The sequence below is a fragment of the Tasmannia lanceolata genome, unplaced genomic scaffold (assembly GCF_043159265.1).
Source record: "Tasmannia lanceolata isolate RefF3 unplaced genomic scaffold, GAP_Taslan_0.1 ptg000037l, whole genome shotgun sequence".
Taxonomy (NCBI): Eukaryota; Viridiplantae; Streptophyta; class Magnoliopsida; order Canellales; family Winteraceae; genus Tasmannia; species Tasmannia lanceolata.
The window spans coordinates 9,378,782-9,398,052 of record NW_027518714.1 but is presented as its reverse complement, the minus strand read 5'-3'; the positions used below and the strand labels follow the sequence as shown (position 1 = coordinate 9,398,052).

Here is a 19,271-nt window from a genome sequence, read left to right as displayed (position 1 = left end):
GAGGCATGTCTATATCAAGTCTATACACATGGCCTATGTTTGTTATTGAAGAGGGAGATGATCTTGGGCCAAAACATAGATGGGCAATCAATCCTAGCCATCTAATTGGCTCGCCAAATCAGCATCCATACTTCCTTCACGTGGAAAAATATGCCAAGAAAATAGCAAACCTTTATTTTATTCCTTTTTAAATAATCTTTTTTCTTTGAGCATTGTTACCTGGAAATCGACCAAACTTAAGATCATTAAAATCATCCTTAGTGCTCTCTCTTTTTTTTGAAATGGCAGGATAATTTCATTAAGAAAGGAGCGGCCCAGATGGACCGCTACCAAAATTACTAGAAACAAAACAACCAATTACACCAAATACAACCAATCCTTAGTGCCTTTTTAAAAAATATCTTAGTATGTGAGGTGCATCTTCAAACCTTTGTCTGTGCAGCTAGCATTCCAGCTAGCAATATAGGGTTGCAACTTGGGTAGTTGGATTCAACTCGACTGTGGCTCAGGTTGTGTTGGCATTACCTCGGTTGGGTTGGGTTGACAGAAGCCAACCCAATTTAATTTCCGGTTGGGTTAGGGTTGAGGGCGTGGGCTGGTTTAGTCTGTTCTTGCAAGAGTAAAAGCATAATCTTTCTGCTTTTTAAATACCATTTTCCCCACTTAATGGATAACCATTTGCCACCAATGGGGAATTGATTTTCATCTCAAATAGTGGTGATTGGATTTGCCCTCCATCCTCTAATTTTATAGTGATTTTCAACGGCTTTCAGTTGTGTTTTATTTTTATTTTTATTTTGTATTTTCTGTATTATTTCTGTTTTTGCCCTGGGTTAACCCAACTCAACCCAGCCCGATTTGGAAAACTTGGTTTGACAAGTCGGGTTAGTGTTGAGATTTTTAGAGGTGGGTTGGGTTAGGGTTGACGCTCCACGACCCGAGACTCAAGTTGGGTCCAGTTAGGGTTGAGGAAATGCTACCTCGTGTTGGGCTTGGGTTGGCCTCATTCCAATGCAACACGGCCTGAGTTGTGGATGTCAAGTCAAAAACTTTTTTTTAATAAAATAATTAAAATACCTGTATTTTGATAGTAGATTTTCAACAGTAATGTCAAAGCAAGTTTCGGCTTGCAAAAGGTGATCTCCTCTTACTAATTCTAACTAATTCACTTGTTCTTTTGGTCTTGGAATTGCATGGTGGAAATGAACCGTATGTTTCATTTAGTCTTAGTAACCTAATCCCTCGAGGATGGGATTTGGTGAGTGAATAACAAATGTTGATATAATCACCCAATGGAGTGATGGTTCTTTCTCCTGTACTATCATCTCTCCTTAGGACTTCTTATTCTTAATTGTGTTGTTTGCTTCACAAATGACAAAAAGAATAACCAAGACTCAACTGTTGTTGTTGTTGAGAAGAAACAGCCTAAGAAATTAGCCTCTTATTCATCTCTCAACGGAAGAAGAGGAAAATGCCAAGACCCCAAGTCAGCGAAAAAGCACTAACGAATTGTCTAAGATGATCAAGTCTCACTAGCAAGCTATAACCCTTCAATTAATAGGATTAGAGCTCTGCTTACGCAAGGATGACAACTGTAACATTATCTAGAAAGAGAAGGCGTCTGACTCTCAAACATTACTTAAGTGCTTGAGATTGAGTGAAGGAAAGGATCTTAAGGCTCCTAGGCTTTGAACCTCGTCCCATTTTGGATTGGTGGGGAGTATAAGGTAAGTTTTGTAGCAAGTTTAATTGATCATTCTTAGCCAAACATTCTATTGTCCCATCCTTCCAAATTCCTCTCTAAATAAGCCCCAACCTAGCTAGCCTCATCTTCATGACACCCAAAACTTCAGTAGGATGGCCGGGGGAATTTGGGGGTCTAACATACAGGTTCCCTTATCCAAATTGTGACAAACTTAACAACTAAATAAAGGAGTACAATGTGCCATTGTTTAAGCAAGAGAGTGTTGATATCAATCGTTTATAATATGAACATCCTATAATTGTAGGCTGATTCACACGTGTGAAGTCAATATTGCTTCCATCCGAAAGGCATGGACAGAATTGGGTTATCCTTCTCTTGTCATGACGCATTAGAATATGTGGGTGTCAACACAGTGTCAACATCACGCGCAGATGTGGGTGTTGTGTGAGAAGATAAGAAAGAGAGAGGTGGAGACCAGTTCTTTTCCTTCAAAAGTGTAAGAGCTTGGCGTCACGCTAGACATTTACTTTGACGTCGACTGCGTGTCCTCTCTCTCATAGAGGTAAATAAAAAGATGCTTCTTAGACTCGTCTAAGAAGTACTAACGGTGTCAATGGATCCACTCTAGATCGGATCCACCTATGTCTCAGTGGCCACGATTCAAATATGTTATTGGCCGGATTGGATTGGGAGCGCGTCTCATCACAATCCATTTCAAATCAGACAGTCCATCAGAGTGTCCTATAGTAGGTCACACTTATATTTTATAGAGTTAAAATTCTTAGAAGAGAGCAAAGGAGGGCGAGAGGGTTGTGAAACAACCAATTATGCCAAAAGCTTAAGCTGTTGGAGAAGGCATTATTTAATCTTTTATACTTTAACACTCCTCTTCGTGCGTGGCCCCACTTTTAGGATCGGCCAACACATGGCACATATTGCCCTTCTTTTGGGTTGGTCATTAGATGTGGATTTTAATATCAAAGAGTTATGAACCCGGGGCAGCTGCTTTGACTCCATTTGAAACAACTAATTACTCCAAAAGCTTAAGTTGTTAGAGTTGGTGTTATTTGAGAGAGATGAATGAAAAAAAAAAAAATACAAAAATAGGAATCGTTCAAAAAATAAAAATGCATGTAGTTATTTTTAGAAAACACCCCTAAAATAATAGTTAAAGTTATAAAATCTAAAAAAACACTTATTTCTATTTTTGCTTCCCATCACAAGGAAACCGAAACGTAGAAAACAAGACAACTTTCCCAACTGTTATAGTTTGTGAGAATTGGTGGTGAATCCAAACCCGATTAGGCCACGTTTGGATACCACAAGATAAAGATTTGGATTTAGTTCATATTTGAACTGGAACAGGTCCTTTAGATTTCCAAATCAGCTACGACAGTGCAAAAAATTTTGATTTTAAAATCTGTTATGCGAGACATTATTTGGAAATCAATATTTGTGGCAACTTCCTTTACCGTCGCTACTCCTCGACGTTGCTCCGGCAGCAACAAGACATCCCATCCCTTCCTCCCTCTTTCTCTTTCTTAAAACATGATCATCATGAAAATGATTGATGTAGTTTGTATCCACATCCCATCCCTTCCTCCCTCTTTCTCTTTCTTAAAACATGATATCATGAAAATGATTGATGTAGTTTGTATCCAAAACGCAAAACTCAAATCCAAATCAAAATACAAATGAATGAGGTATCCAAGCTAACCTTTATTGATTTTGAGTCCAATAATCAGTTTTGGACTCAATTGGTCCTCACGACCCGGCAGGAAACACTTTTCCGGAATATTCCTGCAATCCAGTCATGGCCTAAAGTGACGTCATTTCCATTACGACTCCATCAGTCTCGAGGTGTATTACCCCTAAAAAAAAAAAGTCTCCAGGTGTATAAGTTTTTCTCTCTTTATACTAAATACGGATCCAGCTGTGGAATATACAGTATAAAAATACAACTGTACGAAGAGAGAGAGAGAGGCTCCATTAAAAATGCCCTTCTTTATGAAAATTACAAGAATAACCTTATGCGAGAGAGACTCCATTAAAAATTGGGAGATGATATTTTCACTCCCCCTTCATTACGTATGCGCCCCCTTATAATCTGATTTGACGTAAAAAGCGTTAAAGTTATCCACTGTTCACGTCAAATCAGGTTAAAAGGGGGGCGCAAGCGTATTGCAGGGGGAGTGAAAATATCATCGCCCTAAAAATTCCCTCTTATTTTTTTTCAAAATTACAAGACTAACCCTATGCAGAGCAAGGTTCTATCCAGCAAAAAAGAGCCGTGAAATGGCATTCCGCGAAATTGCCTTGCATATCCCATAAAATAAATTTATGCTTTGTTTTCTCTGCTTTATATCTGAATCATGGTTAAGGGCATTAACAAAGTTTTGAATGATGGGTTTGGAATTAAAAGCGTGGCTGGTGGCTGGTTAAGCGTCACTTTTGTAAAAGCATTAGCTTTTTTAAAAGGACTGATGTGCTTTAAAAAAGGGTTAACATGGAAGGCTTAAGACAGGGTTAGTTAAATCAACTTCATAGAATCTATTAATTATCTTTTAGAAAAAGGTAGAGTGATGTTCATCATGGAGCCTAAGAAAGGAATTTGTCTGCTATTTTCATAATTAAAAATCGTTATAAGCTTTTCAATTTTGTATTTTAGTAATTTTATATGTGGCCGTATCTTACTTTCTTTCATTACAAACATTACAAATTTCATTATGCTATTTTTCAAGGGAACCCATATGAGAATTTCATTTGATTGTTTTATTGATGCATACACTAACATTAAGATCACTTTCATTTTGGATTCTGAGAATTGATTTTGAGTCCAAAATTGATTATTGGACCCAAAATTGCATTTAATGCCATGCTTTGTTTTGTTGTTTGAGTCCAAAAATGAATATCAAGGTCAGAATTATATTCAATTTAAAGTCCAAAAAGTCAGTTTTGGACTTAAAGTCCAAAACCAAATACGACCCAATCAAGCCCAATGATCAGTCTTGGATTCAAAATCAATTAACAAAATCCAAAATGTACATCGAGCCACGTGTTGAGGATGGTCAACCCTAACCCAACTCGTCTCTAAATCTCTCAACCGTAACCCAACCATGTAGTCCGAAATCAGGTCAGGTTTTGTCGTCGGGTTGGTTCAGGTTCAACTTGGGGCAAACAGAAGAATACAATAAACCAAAGAAAATCAAGATAAAATTAGCGGGCAGAGGTTTGCTTTCCCAACCCTAACCCAACCCAACCTAGCCTGAGGAAATGTCAGCCAAACTCTAGCCAAAGTCGAGTAGGGGTTGAGTTCGACCCAAGTTGCACCCCTATTAATCACAGCCATATAAAAGTTCTTTAAAATTGGGTGCAAACAACATACACAAAGCTTGGGAGTGTGTTGTTCAATGACGCTACTGAGGATGAGCAGCTACTAGCTATCTTTCCTCATTCTCCCACAAATCAATAGTGGCAGTCTAGTAATTCAATGAAAAGCTGATGGTAATTTGAGTAAAATTATCGAACCCCATTCATAATTTCATTTGAGAAATAAATGATAGGAGAGATCTGTGTCAACGGACGCCAAAAGGGGCTCAAATATAGCTAAATCCGGACGAAACCAGAGTTTGTCTCGGAGCCCTTTTTTTTTTTTTTGCGTTTCGGAATTTAGGGTTCTGGCGACTGAATTCGAGGATCAAATTTAATTTACCGCCAGCCTTGGAATCTCTAGGGCTCGGCGAGAACTTATTCCAAGTGGTAAGCAATCTTTGTTAACTATTTCGAGATTTTCACTGGTTTTAGTTGAGCGATTCAGTAGAAACCCTAATTTTTTTTAATGGGGGGAGTGTTAGGGTTTGATTTTTCTGGTAATTGAGGAGGATGATGGTAAATCAGAGATTTTTTTGGTTGCTTTGTTTATTATTCGGTGCAAAAAATCGCTTTTTTCTCTCACTAGAACCGATGGATTGATTTAAACTGATGGTTTATGGGTTTATTTAAACCCTTCTGTTTTTTTTTGGTTGGAATTCTATCTTGTGCCCTAATTTCTTTGATTACATTTTGGTGGAAAAATGTCCTTTTGTGTTAAGAGTATTTGTTGCAATGGGGATTTTTAGGGTTTCTAAGCTCATATGATTCACCTTATTTTATGTTGAAACATAGGTGACAGTCTAAATTACTTTGACTAACTTAATATTGTGTAATATTAAGTCCACTCAGGCAATAAAAAAAAAAACCTTTTTGTCATTGTTTTTGGTTTTGGGTTTTTGATAAAATGCTACGAATTTGGACATACTTTTTATGTTTCAAGATGGACAAAAATGCATGTTCTCCAAACTCATATTTAGACATTGCAATCATGTAAGCTTTCATGTTGTGGAGATATTATTGATTACAAATTGTACTAGCTCAAATGCGGAAAATCAAATGTTGAACCTTGTAATTTAGATTTTAAATCCGTCAACCCTATTTCATGCATATCATTAGCTTCATTTGGTTGCACAAAAGCCCCGCAGCCGTCGGAATTTGGTTTGGATTTGTCATGCCATTCCACGTTTGGTTGCCAAAATGCATTGGACTCCCATTGATTCTCTCGGATTTCTCTCATGTAATAATTGCTCGTCTCTTTCTTGTCCCCTTCTTCCAAAAGCAAAGAATTATGGTTGAATTTTCTAGGGAATGATGCTCTCTCTCTCTCTATCTCTCTATCTCTCTCTTCCCTCTCTCTCCTCTCTCCCTATATTGGTAATAACACCCCCTACTTTTTCTCCTACTCTCCGAGTATTTGCCGTGAAACCAAACACTACTACATAATTTTCCGAGGTAATTCTAGGAAAATCAAAATGCTTGTCTCCTCCTTTTGGCTTCCTATTCCACTACTCTCCGAGCCACCCCAAGCAACCAAACGTAGCATAAGGTAAATTGGGCCCATTTAAGACTCAAAAAATTGGATTTGAACTTTTAGTTCCTTGTATTCTTAAGGTGATTGGTTTTTTTTTAAAACCTTTTGAAGGCTGGTTTGAGTTTTGAACAAGTTTTCTCATCTCTTGTGCCATGATAGGATGAAAGTACGATCTTTGTCTTGAAAATACTCTATTGTCTGCATATGTTTTCAACATATCTTCTGAAAGAAGTTGTTTGACATGGGGCATTATTGTTTATTTTGGTCTGAAGGTCATAGTTTTCTGTGGTATTCTGGGAGATCCTACGAGGGTGCTATTATCTAGCCACTCTAGCAATATATACATTGCAACTTGAATTGTGAATTTCATAAATTTATGTTTTTTATTTTGCTAACTCCTGTTTTCTATTATCAGAAGGTGATGCAATGGAGCTGTCTTCAGATCATTCTTCACCAGGTAGGCCCAGAGGTCCTCTCTTCTTTTTTTCCAGATACTCTGTGTTCTTTGTCATGGTCCTCATCCTGACAAGTTCATGTCTCTCTGTGACAGGTCCTTCCAAAATCCCTACAGTGAAGATTCCTCAGAGAGTGGGGAGTGGTGCATGCGGGATACCATCTGGATCTGATACATATCAGGGATCAAGTGATGCTAGCCTGTTTTCCACCTCATTACCTGTTCTGCGTCATGAAAAGTGTATGCATCTGTTAATTTTTGTTTGCTTCTATAACCATGATTTAAAATTTCGGCTGAAACATGCCGTTGCAGCCGAAATATCGATTTCTGCCAAGGCCTAAACGAAATACACCATGAGCTGTTTTTTACAAAATTGCGCCGAAATTGCTAGACATTTCTGTAGAAATTTTAAAAATATCAAAATTTTTATCCTAATTTTACATGATTTGGCCGAAATTTCTACCGAAACCTAAATACTCCGATTTCGGTGGTGACCAAAACCGACACTGAAACTGAAATTTAGAACCTTGCCTATAACAATTACGTGCACTGAAATGAATTTCCAGAACATGTTTCCATCAATGTGCAGTGAACTTCGCAGAATCAGAACATGCCATTCAAACTGTTGATGATTCCTCGACTAATATAAATAAACTACATAAAGATGCCGACACTAAGGAGCCTCTTGGGGACATTGAGCCCCACACAATTGGAATCCTGCTGCCTGATGATGAGGATGAGCTTTTAGCCGGCATAATGGATGATTTTGACCTAAGTGGGTTGCCCAGTCAACTGGAGGACCTGGAGGAGTATGATTTTTTTGGTAGTGGAGGAGGTCTGGAATTGGATTATGATTCTCAAGACAGTCTGAGCATTGCCTTGGGAAAGGCAAGTATAAGTGATGGCTATCCTGGAAATGGAAGTCAGTATGGCCTTCCAAATGGCGTGGGAGCTGTTGCTGGGGAGCATCCATATGGAGAGCATCCTTCTAGGACATTGTTTGTGCGGAACATCAATAGTAATGTTGAGGATTCAGAATTGCGAACTCTCTTTGAGGTAAATTCACTTGTATGAAACTCGTATTGAGGTGAATTCACTTTTATGACGTTTCAGTTGGCTTATCTGTTTTCGTATGACTAATGATTCTAGAGTGATTTGATTAATTATATGTACCACATATATATATATATATATATATATATATATATATATATATAAGTGTTGGTGAGCTTAAGCGCCCCAATCACATGGGTCCCACATTTTCTGTGGTGATCCAAACCATTCATTTGCAAGGTTTGTGTACCAAAAATCAGCTCTATAGGATCATCCTAACCCCTCCATTTGTGGAGGACAAAAATGGGCAGATTTGTGGACAAATAATGTCTGTTCATTTTGACCTCCACAAATGGATGGGTTAGGATGATCCTATGGAGCTGATTTTTGGTACACACCCCATCTATGTAAGGGCCTTTCAAATGAATGCTTTGGATCATCCTAACAAAGTAGGCCCCAATGTGATTGGGCGCTTAAGCTCACCAACACTTTCCTCATATATATATATATATATATATATATATATATATATATATATATATATATATATGTGTGTGTGTGTGTGTGTGTGTGTGTGTGTGTAAACTAATGGGCTCCTCCATGCCACGCATGAGGTGTAAAGGTGTTCCATGGAAAAAACTGACTTTCTAAGGGGAAACGGTTTCCAAAAAAAAAAATTCCAAGAAAGAAAACAATTGATAATGGAAAGAAACATGGTTAGTATATTATATATATAATTATTCTTGTATTGAGTGGCTATGTTTTCAAAGGAGATAGCATCAAACAATACTGTGATTGGGGAAGGATTCTATGAATTCTCAACAAATGTATCAAGCATGACACGAGTAAACACACAATCAACGTAGGAGCCATTTGCATTTTATAATGATGTCAGCGTTTAGCCTGCCATTTTATTCTCATAAGGGCTGCCCAGTGCACAAGGCTCCCACCATTGCGGGGTTTGGGAGGGCTAGATGTACGCAGCCTTACTCCTGCGATTTTATTCTCATAAACTTCTAATTTCATTTTATTTATTTTCATTGTATTATTAGAAATAAAGCAATAGACTCATATTTTCTTGTTATAGCAGGAAAATCATGGCTTTTGTGTGAGACTATTACATACCTATGAAGTAGTGGTTTGGACATATTGCTTGAATTTTTCCTCCAAGGTTTCTTCTGCTGGTTCTTGCTTTGTGAATATCCAATAAAAAAAACTTGGAAGCTATGTTATATGAATATCAGATGTTGGCTTCCTTTTTGTTTTAATGGTTCTGCTACTTGCCGTGTGGCATATATATAGGAGCAGTAACAGAAATTTCCTGCTACTCAGTGTGGCTTATAATTTCAGTAAGGTTTTACAGTAGCATTAAGCATAACCAAATTCAAAGCTAGCTATTGGAATGCGGCACATAAGACCCTGGGCCCTCCAAAAAGTACCATTCCTTAGATTTTCTCAGAAGCCATGGGAGGAGTAAACCTCTCTATTCTTGGTCTGTTTTTGCTGATAGAAAGTTGCATAACATGCAATTAGATGTGTTAGAGGCTATAATGTTGTCCTTAGAAGATGATATCATTTTCCAAGCCAGCTGTTGTCATGAAGGCCATAGGTTGATGGATGATTTGGATCCTACCAAAATGCGACAAAATATTTGATTCCTATTCTTTCTTTTCATTTTTTCTTGCTGTTAAACAAGGATAAATGGTAGAAGAGCAGAGCTGTGAACTCCCAATTCTTGCCTTTTGAGCTGCACGTTGGTGTGTTGTATTTGTAGTCCAACTAAAATGAAGCCAAAGATTGATTTTGTTTCTGAAGTTTCTGCATTACTGCCCTGCAATATTGTGAGCACAAATGCTTATCATAGGCACCTCTATTCCTTACATATTTTCAAATTGAGGTGTCACCGTGGATAAATGGTATACTAGAGGAGCTGTGAAGTGTGAACTCCCAATTCTTCCTTCCTTGTGGGGTGCAAGCAAGGTTTAAAATTTCGGTTTCGGAATGCGTTTCGATCCTCACCGAAACTGCAAAATTTCGGATGAAATCTAACGAAATCTTTAACAGCTGTTTTATCTCGTGAATTAACCAAAATTTTGGTAATTTCGGCTGAAATTTAGGGATAATATTAAATAATTGTCAAGATTCCAGATTTTTGGGTGAAATCCCTTAAATTTCGGACCAAATTTCGGGACAAGCTTCGAAATTTCGACCGAAATAAAGTAACGTTTCGATTTATATGGATTTCGATTTCGGTCTCGAAACCCGAAATTTCGGATTTTGGTCGAAATTTAAAACCTTGGGTGCAAGTTGGTGAGTTGTGTTTTTATTTTTTAATCCAACTAAAATGAAGCCAAAGATGGAGTTGCTTTTAGTTGTGCCTGCTATACTTTGACAGTTTGACTACAAATGCTTCTGATTGCCACCTCTATCTTTTGCTTCTTTTCAAACTGAGGTGTCAACCAGCTGGGCCCACAGCCTATTTGAACCTAAATTTTCCCTTTTAATAAGGCCAGGATGGATTTCAGCCCATTCATTTCTTGACGGGATCAATGTTAGGGTCTACCTCATTCACAACCTTATATGCTGGTGGGCTTAAAGCTTCAAGGATTAAAATAAACAGTCCATAATATGGGTAAAAGAAGGTTCTATGTCAGAGTTTTACATCCTTTACAGGCATACTTATTCTAGTCTTTGTTATCCAGCTATTTGCTTGTTTTTCTTATTCCAGATTCTGGAATATGGATGCTGCTGTCAAGTACATGAGTGCTTATGGCTATGATTTGTGGACACGGACACGAAGTGTCGGACATGTCAAATCCCCAAAATTTAGAAACAGGGACACGGCTAAAATAGAAAGTATATATAATCTTGGTTTGTGTATATAGATTTGTGTGCTGAGTTTTAACATGGATATGGGGTGTTTGACTGGGCTAACCCCTAAAAATCTAGAAATAGTGGCACATCCATACACGTACATACATATAAAGTTACCTATACTTCTAGCAGACATTTAAAAGTGTCGAAAAGAGTGTCGACACGTGTGGACATGGGTGTCGTATCGGACACGACACGACATGTGTGTCAACAATAAATTCAAAGTGTCGGCCAAATCATAGGCTTATGGTCATATGGGACCTGATTCTAGGAGACAAACCAATGATTGAATGCTCTCGTACCTCCTTTCTTGTATGTTACTGAAGTAATGTAACATTATCCATTCTGCTTGCATTCATTTTATACACAGTTTGTAACCTTTTCCCTTTTTAAGCTGGGGGGATGACTTCTGGCTGAACAGCCTTATTCTATTTGCAACACAACTTTTTTTTTTGACATTTTATCTTTGAAATTTAGGCTCAGATTCATGCTTTTTTCATTTTCTCTTTCCCATGTCAGTGTTCTATTTCTGCAAATATGGTTCTGAATGAGTGGCTATGTCCATGTTTAGGCTCTTTCATTTATATTCTCTGTTTTAAAATAGGCTGGATATTTCTTCTTAGGCATACTTTTTTAGCTCTTTGGTTTGTTCCGTTGCTGTACTTCTCATTTTAGAAGTTCATATTGCTGATGGGCTTCGTGGTATTGTGTAACTTTTGTAGCAATATGGTGCTATCAGGACCCTTTACACTGCATGCAAACACAGGGGATTTGTGATGATCTCTTACTATGATATCCGAGCTGCTAGAACTGCTATGCGTGCACTACAAAATAAGCCATTGCGGCGGAGAAAGCTTGACATTCATTTTTCAATTCCCAAGGTTTGAATGCAAAATTTCAGCTGCTTCTCTTCAACCTCTACTTTTGATTGTCATGCTCCTCATTTAAGGTTTATTGCCCCATGCATGCATTTTCTTAATGCTTGGTTCCAGGATAATCCATCAGACAAGGATATCAACCAAGGAACTCTTGTAGTTTTTAATCTGGATCCATCGGTCTCAAATGATGATCTCCGTCAAATATTTGGGGCTTATGGGGAAGTCAAGGAGGTGATTATTCATTATTTCTATTTTTTTCCGTTCTTTTTTAGGTCTTCTTTTCATAAGAATTATGTCAGATGATTCGGTTAAGCATGGGTGCATTGCAATGTTCTCTTTGTATGAATCAGATTAGAGAGACACCACACAAACGGCACCATAAGTTCATCGAATTTTATGATGTCAGATCAGCAGAAGCAGCTCTCCGGTCATTGAATAGAAGTGACATAGCTGGGAAGCGCATAAAACTTGAACCCAGCCGTCCTGGGGGAGCACGGAGAAAGTGCGTTTATGTATTTAGTTATTTTTCGTTTTCTTTTTCCTTGGATTGCAGTGGGCTGGAGCCTAACACTATGTTTTCTTTCTTTTCCAATTTATCATGTTTATTCTATTTTAATGTGATACATTGATGCTTACTTGGATTATATGATTAATTACTATAAGATTTTTTCGTAGACAGAACATCATATTTCATATGATTGGCCTTGATGCAATATTAAGACTGCCATTCTAGATATAGAGATTCCATCGTTTTTAACCCTGCACATTCTTTATCTTGTAGTACTTATATGTGTGACCATTTTACTCAAGATGCATAGTCGCATAGCCTGGAAAATGTAATGTGTGACAAGGATACTGCCATTGTTTACAACTTTACGTAACATTACTAAATTTATTTGTGGACATGCGTGCTATATTTTAGGTTTACTTGCCTGTCCGAGCAAATCTCTTTTATCTCTTATGTGATGGCTTATGTTACCTTGGTTCATCATTGGTTTCACCAGACACCAGGTGTTTCATGGATACAATGTTTACAGTTTTGACAACTGTATGACTCATTTTTTTACTGATGACAGAAATCATGTTATAATCATATCCACCGATCCCACATGAAGTTTTCAACAAATGTTTCGGATGGTAGCTTATGTAATTGTCATGTTATCCAACTTTTCTCTGAGGCATCATTCATCATGTTGGATGTGTTTAAGTCTGAACTTTAGCTAATGTGATGGTTCAGGTTTCTGAAAATGATCTAGCCTTTAAAGTTAGCATTATTCATATAGTTGCATCATGCCTGGAGATAAGTGCACAAAGACTTGCACGTACTCATTTAAATTCTGCCATTAGTCAACTCTTGCTTGCAATGAGATCCATCTAGCACCATTGGTTGGGTTGCAGTGTGTAACCTGGGCCCATGGAGGATGTCATATCTTGATGAGATTTGTTGCATATGTATCTTTCTTCCATGTCTTGTGCAGGGTTTAAAATTTCGGCCGAAATGTGTCTGAACTGAAACGAAATCTACATTGAATCTGAAATTTACCAAATTTCGCGTTGAAACTAAAATTTTGTTTTCATGAGGGGTACAACCTATTTACAAGATTTCCACCCAACTTTAAGGTAACCAAAATATTTATACCGAATTTTACAAGATTTTCGGTCGAAATTTCCACCGAAACCGAAATTTAGAACCTTGGTCTTGTGAGGTGCCAATGTGAATGTTCATTCTCTTGCTAGAGAGGGCTCAGGTCATTGTGGCTATTGGTTGCTCTGCTCTTATTGTTTATTTTTACCCCTCATTCTTTTAATAACTTTTGGTGCCAGCCCCAAAAAATGGATATCGAGGGACAAAATGAGGATTATATAAAGCTAGGTTTTCTCTTATGCCCTAGATGCTGCATTTGTTTGTGCTGTTTTGGTTCTTATTTTCTCTTTTGCTTTTTTCCTTGTTGACCAGCTAACTGTTCTTCTTGTTGTTGACTTGTTGAAATGAAGGGCATGACGTCAAAGGAATGTGGAGTTCTAGGGGACATTCAAGAGAAAATAGGTTTATGGAGGGGCTAATGTTGTATTTTTAATGACCTCCTTGAAACAGACTAAAATAAAATGCGACTATGGAAATTCCTGCTGGTCATAAAATTAGTATTTTTATTCTAGAAATAAGAAATCACCAAGTCTCTTGATGCAGTCAACAGAGAAAATGATTATATTTTGTTATAACATTTATATTTTGGAGAAATGATTACCTATAAATTTCTTTGTTGCCAAACGTCAAATTGCAAGTCCTTGTTGTGCACTTTATTTTTTGCACCTTTTCATAACCTAGTTGTCAATTATGTTCCGTTCTGGAATGAAGTCTGGAACAAAAACTCAATCAAAACTTGTGGTTGGAATTCTAGAAATTCCGGCCAGATTTTGGTGTTCTGAAAATTTTGGCTGGAATACCGTGTGTCCTGGCCCGAATCGACCAAAAAATGCAGAAAAAAAATTCAGTTACGTTTTTTCTCATTTCCCCTTAAAATGTTTTTTTAATGGTATTTCCCCCTAAAATGTTATTGTTTTATAACCATCTAGGGGTTTTGAATGTAATTTTTCCTTTCCAATCAAATGAAAGGGTTACTTAAAACACATCAAATAAACCATCTTTTGCATACATTTGACTTTTTTCTAACTTTCCAAAAACCCTAACCGTAGGTTGAAGGCAACCATTTCTGGTCAGATTTTCGTATTAGCTTTCCTTGATTGTTTGTTAAATTGCATTCTACACCTAGGGGCAAACATATTTGCCTCCATCAAAAATTGTGATTCAAAGGAGGTACCCTATTTCACTTTTTCTACCATTTTTTTTTTCACTTTTTTCTTCCATTTTTCCTATTTTTCTTGTGTAACACTATTACTATCCCAAAATTAGTTCAGGACCTTCTGGTGGGGCATCTTCTATTCGTTAAATTTCAATTTCTTCATATTTTCAGTCAGTTCTTCCAATTGTTAAATTTGGTTGATGTTTATATATATATATATATATATATATATATATATATATATATATATATATATATATATATATATATATTAAATTTGGCTGATCGCCTTGCCAAATTGGGGCTTCTAGAGGTCAATTGTATATGGGGCATTCTCTCCCCCCCAGAAGTGCATTTTTAAACTTCTTTGATTTAATTAATGAATCAATGGTATCTTTATCCAAAAATATATATATATATATATATATATATATATATATATATATATATATATATATATATTAAATTTGGCTGATCGCCTTGCCAAATTGGGGCTTCTAGAGGTCAATTGTATATGGGGCATTCTCTCCCCCCCAGAAGTGCATTTTTAAACTTCTTTGATTTAATTAATGAATCAATGGTATCTTTATCCAAAAAAAAAAATATATATATATATATATATATATATAGAGGAAAGTGTTGGTGAGCTTAAGCGCCCAATCACATTGGGGCCTACTTTGTTAGGATGATCCAAAGCATTCATTTGAAAGGCCCTTGCATAGATGGGGTGTGTACCAAAAATCAGCTCCATAGGATCCTCCTAACACATCCATTTTTTTAAATTTAAATTATATTTTTCCAAAAAATTTAGCATCTTTTCTTGAATGTAACACTAGAACATCAGAACATTCCAGTCTATGAGAAAAATGGAATGGTCATCAAAACTATGTTCCATAGTAACACAAGCTTTGGTCTTCTGTGTATCTTTTGTTTCCTGTTCATTGAATGCAATGTGCAATTTGTTTTTGTGAACTTTCTCGTTGCCATGGAGGGTATTGATTGCTTATTACCTCTGGTATTTCCTATATGGGTGAATTTCCTGTCATCATTCTGTTGTATTTGGTATTAATGAGGCTCAAGTATCTTGTATATGCTGGACCTGCTGTTACATTTAACCTGATTGGGATATTTTTATTCTGGCATTGCTCTGTTCGTTTTCCTGATTTTATTAGTTCTTTTGGCGTATTCAGCTTGATGCAGCAATTGACCCAAGAGCTAGAACAAGATGAAACCAGAAGCTATCGACCTCAAGTGGGTTCACCAATTGCCAATTCTCCTCCAGGCATGATTTAGTGCATTAGCTTTTGCCTATTTGATTCGTTGTATATCTCTATTCTAACTTTTATTTTGCATTCTTGGTCCTGTTTATTGCTGTAAATGTGGTGCTTGTTACGAGCTGAGTCTAATGCTATTCATGACAGGTAGTTGGGCACAATTCGGTAGCCCGAGTGAAAATGGCTCTTTGCAACAACTTAGCCATTCCCCAACTTTAGGAACTATTAGTCCTATGCCCAGTAACCATTTGCCTGGATTGGCTTCCATTCTGCCTCCTCAGATATCAAATTCCGTCAAGATTGCACCTATTGGGAAGGACAAAGGTAGGGTTAACCATGTGGACCAGGTATTTTCCCTCAATTCAGTACATGGAGCTGCCTTTCAGCATTCTCATTCCTTTCCAGAGCATGGTAATGTTGTGATGCCAAATATGAGCCCAAGTCCAGCAACTGTATCTTCTTTTGCGCCCGCAACCTCAAATGCATCTGGTATTGGAACATTGACTGGGCCTCAATTTCTTTGGGGAAGTCCCACTCTTTATTCTGATCACACCAGTTCTACTGCCTGGGCAACACCATCAGTGGGACATTCCTACACATCTAATGGGCAGGGACAAGGGTTTCTTTATTCTAGTCGGCCTGGCTCTTTTATTGGTTCATCTCACCACCATCACATCGGATCTGCTCCATCTGGTGTTCCTTTCGAGAGACGGTTGGGTTTTTTCCCCGAGTCACCAGATACATCTTTCATGAACCCTGTTGCTTTTGGAGGCATGGGTTCAAACCGAAGCGAAGGAAATTTCCTGATGAACATGGGTGCCCGGGCTGCTCTGAATTCTGGACTCGCTCTTTCAGGAAATTTGTCTGAAAACGGTTCACCCAGTTTCAGAATGATGTCCTCACAGAGACTGGGCCCTATGTTCCTTGGTGGTGGAGTCCCATACCCAGGGCCTCTAACCACTAGCATTGAGGGATTGATTGAACGTGGGCGTAGTCGGCGAGTTGAGAATAATGCAAACCAGATTGACAGCAAGAAGCAATATCAGCTTGAATTGGATAAAATTGTTAGTGGGGAAGATATCAGGACGACACTAATGATAAAAAACATCCCAAATAAGTAATCTAGCTCTTTATTTTCCTTTTTAATTGATTTTGATCTCTAAAGATCTATGTAAGATCAGAGGCTGAAATATCTTGATGGTAACATTGCTTTTTTGTTCGTCCTAGGTACACATCAAAGATGCTGCTGGCTGCCATTGATGAAAATCACCGGGGTACCTATGATTTTCTCTACTTGCCAATTGATTTTAAGGTAATTTTTTCTGGATATCTAGCATAAAGGTTTGATGATATTGGTTTGTTGAATTATATCTAATGGTGCCCTTCCATGTGCAGAATAAATGCAACGTGGGCTATGCATTTATAAACATGGTTTCTCCCTCACACATCATCCCATTCTATCAGGTTGGATTTTTTACTCTGAAAGAATATTTTTTTACGGATTGTCAGATGGATTATTTGACTGAACTACACAATCAAAAAGCTTAATAATCTCGGTCCAACCATAGGCCCTGTGCAGTGGACGTGGAATCCATAGTTTCTTCACTCGCTAGATCTCACGTTCTATGAACCTCTAGTATTTGCTAAGGCCAAAATTCCAATCTCAACCCTGGACTGAAAAAAACAACCCTTAACTCTTTAACACTTTAAAAGCTTAACTCATGCTTCTGATACTCTTTCAGGCATTCAATGGGAAGAAGTGGGAGAAGTTTAATAGTGAGAAAGTTGCTTCATTGGCATATGCCAGAATCCAAGGCAAGGGGGCCCTTGTTAACCATTTCCAGAATTCAAGCCTGATGAATGAGGACAAGCGCTGCCGCCCTATTCTCTTCCATTCTGATGGACCAGATGCTGGCGATCAGGTACCTTGAATACACAAAATTACTTAGATGAAGATACTGAAAGTTCGAAGAAATGAACATACACATAGTAAACAGTAACTATAAGTCTATAACGACACTTGACAGTTGTCAGATTTTTAAAACTCAAGGATTCATTATCATGGCTAGAAGTACTCTCTGTTTTTTTTTTTATTCTCCTTTTCCTTTGAACTTTCTTACGTATTTATTATGCTACCTTGCTATTATTTTTGAACTATAATACCAAGAGACTGACTTGTCGATGATGCCAAATATGTAAAGATTGTTCAGGAGCCATTTCCCCCAAACAGTTTGAATATCCGTGTGCGTCATCAAGATGGGATGAATTCAGAGGATTTGGCAGAAAGTCCAACAAATGGCAATCCGGGCGAGCAGCTGGAGAAGAGCAGCATTCTAGTTGGAAGCACCTTGGCTGAAGGATAGCAGCGAAAGGCAACTGCTAGTGCTAACTGTTGATAGGTAATTTAAGTGTAGAAAATGATGAAGACGGAAAAAAAGGAGAAAAAGGAATCAGGCGATGTTTATATTATTATAGGTGGTGTCCACTTTTAGACCTATGGACACCACACGCCGAATCAATTCAGCAGAAAACTGTGAATGAAGAAGTGGAGATGACATTTCTTTTTTTGTGTAGAGAGAATTTGAGATTTGAGCAAGGGAACAGGAATAATGTGGAAGTGTACAGTTGAAAATGAGGTCTGTCTGGTGGTGAGTGCATTGCTCACCACTCTCTGCAATGGTTTGGTTACTTTTGTTTCCCTTTTTTGGGGGGGTATTTTAAGTTCAGTTGCACATATAAGCATGTCTATATGTTGTGGATAGGTGTCCATGGAAGTCTCTTGAGTATTTGGGGGGTGATTGAGTAATATTTGGGAAATCGTTTAGCATGTATAGAATGTGAGACAACGGAACAAACTTTCTCTCATGTATTTTGTTTATTTCGAGCCAATAGTTGTATTTAAAGAGACTCTACAAATGTTGCATCTCAGCCCCCTCACCCTGTTTCTGTGTGTAATAAATAAAAGTTTTTTCTGTTGAATTTTCCAGACTATGCTCTATTTTGGCTGATTGAACTGTGTAAAATCGGTGTGGGCTCTAAATCATCTGAGAGTTCAAAATAAAAGTTTGACAATGGGGCATTTCTGGTACACAAAAGAGGCCAGCACATTTATCAGTCTCCCCCTAAGAAAACATGTTCTGAATTGAAGAAAGCAGCCTCCAATCTCCAGTTGTGGTTCGACTAAGCCACCTTCCTGCCGATGAAAAGACGAACATAACTAGAGTGCTCTCTCTCTCTCTCTCTCACTCACACACACACACACACACACACACACACACACACAAATTACAGATCCTTCACAGTCTCTCTCTCTCTCTCTCTCTCTCTCT

General features: G+C 37.7%; 1 protein-coding gene across 2 annotated transcripts; it reads left to right on the top strand.

Annotated features, from left to right (window-relative positions):
* Nucleotides 1–5,278: 5,278 nt before the first annotated feature.
* Nucleotides 5,279–18,921, top strand: LOC143860430 (protein MEI2-like 2). Of its 2 annotated transcripts, none has more exons than XM_077371068.1 (13): nt 5,279–5,464; nt 7,027–7,065; nt 7,159–7,302; nt 7,652–8,118; nt 11,712–11,870; nt 11,982–12,098; nt 12,218–12,369; nt 15,859–15,950; nt 16,090–17,059; nt 17,170–17,254; nt 17,338–17,406; nt 17,685–17,864; nt 18,144–18,921. In XM_077371068.1, the coding sequence occupies exons 2-13, from the start codon at nt 7,035–7,037 to the stop codon at nt 18,303–18,305; spliced, it is 2,628 nt and encodes an 875-aa protein (XP_077227183.1). In that variant the 5' UTR covers nt 5,279–5,464; nt 7,027–7,034; the 3' UTR covers nt 18,306–18,921. The 2 variants fall into 2 exon arrangements, with proteins under 2 accessions (XP_077227183.1, XP_077227182.1); XM_077371067.1 differs by having other exon boundaries at nt 7,024–7,065.
* The last annotated feature ends 350 nt before the right edge of the window (nt 18,922–19,271 follow it).

Coding starts and splice junctions, on each gene's coding strand:
- LOC143860430 (XM_077371068.1), top strand. CDS start 7,035: ATGGAGCTGTCTTCAGATCATTCTTCACCAG. Junction 8,119..11,711: donor AATTGCGAACTCTCTTTGAG/GTAAATTCACTT, acceptor TAACTTTTGTAG/CAATATGGTGCTATCAGGAC. Junction 17,060..17,169: donor ATAAAAAACATCCCAAATAA/GTAATCTAGCTC, acceptor TGTTCGTCCTAG/GTACACATCAAAGATGCTGC.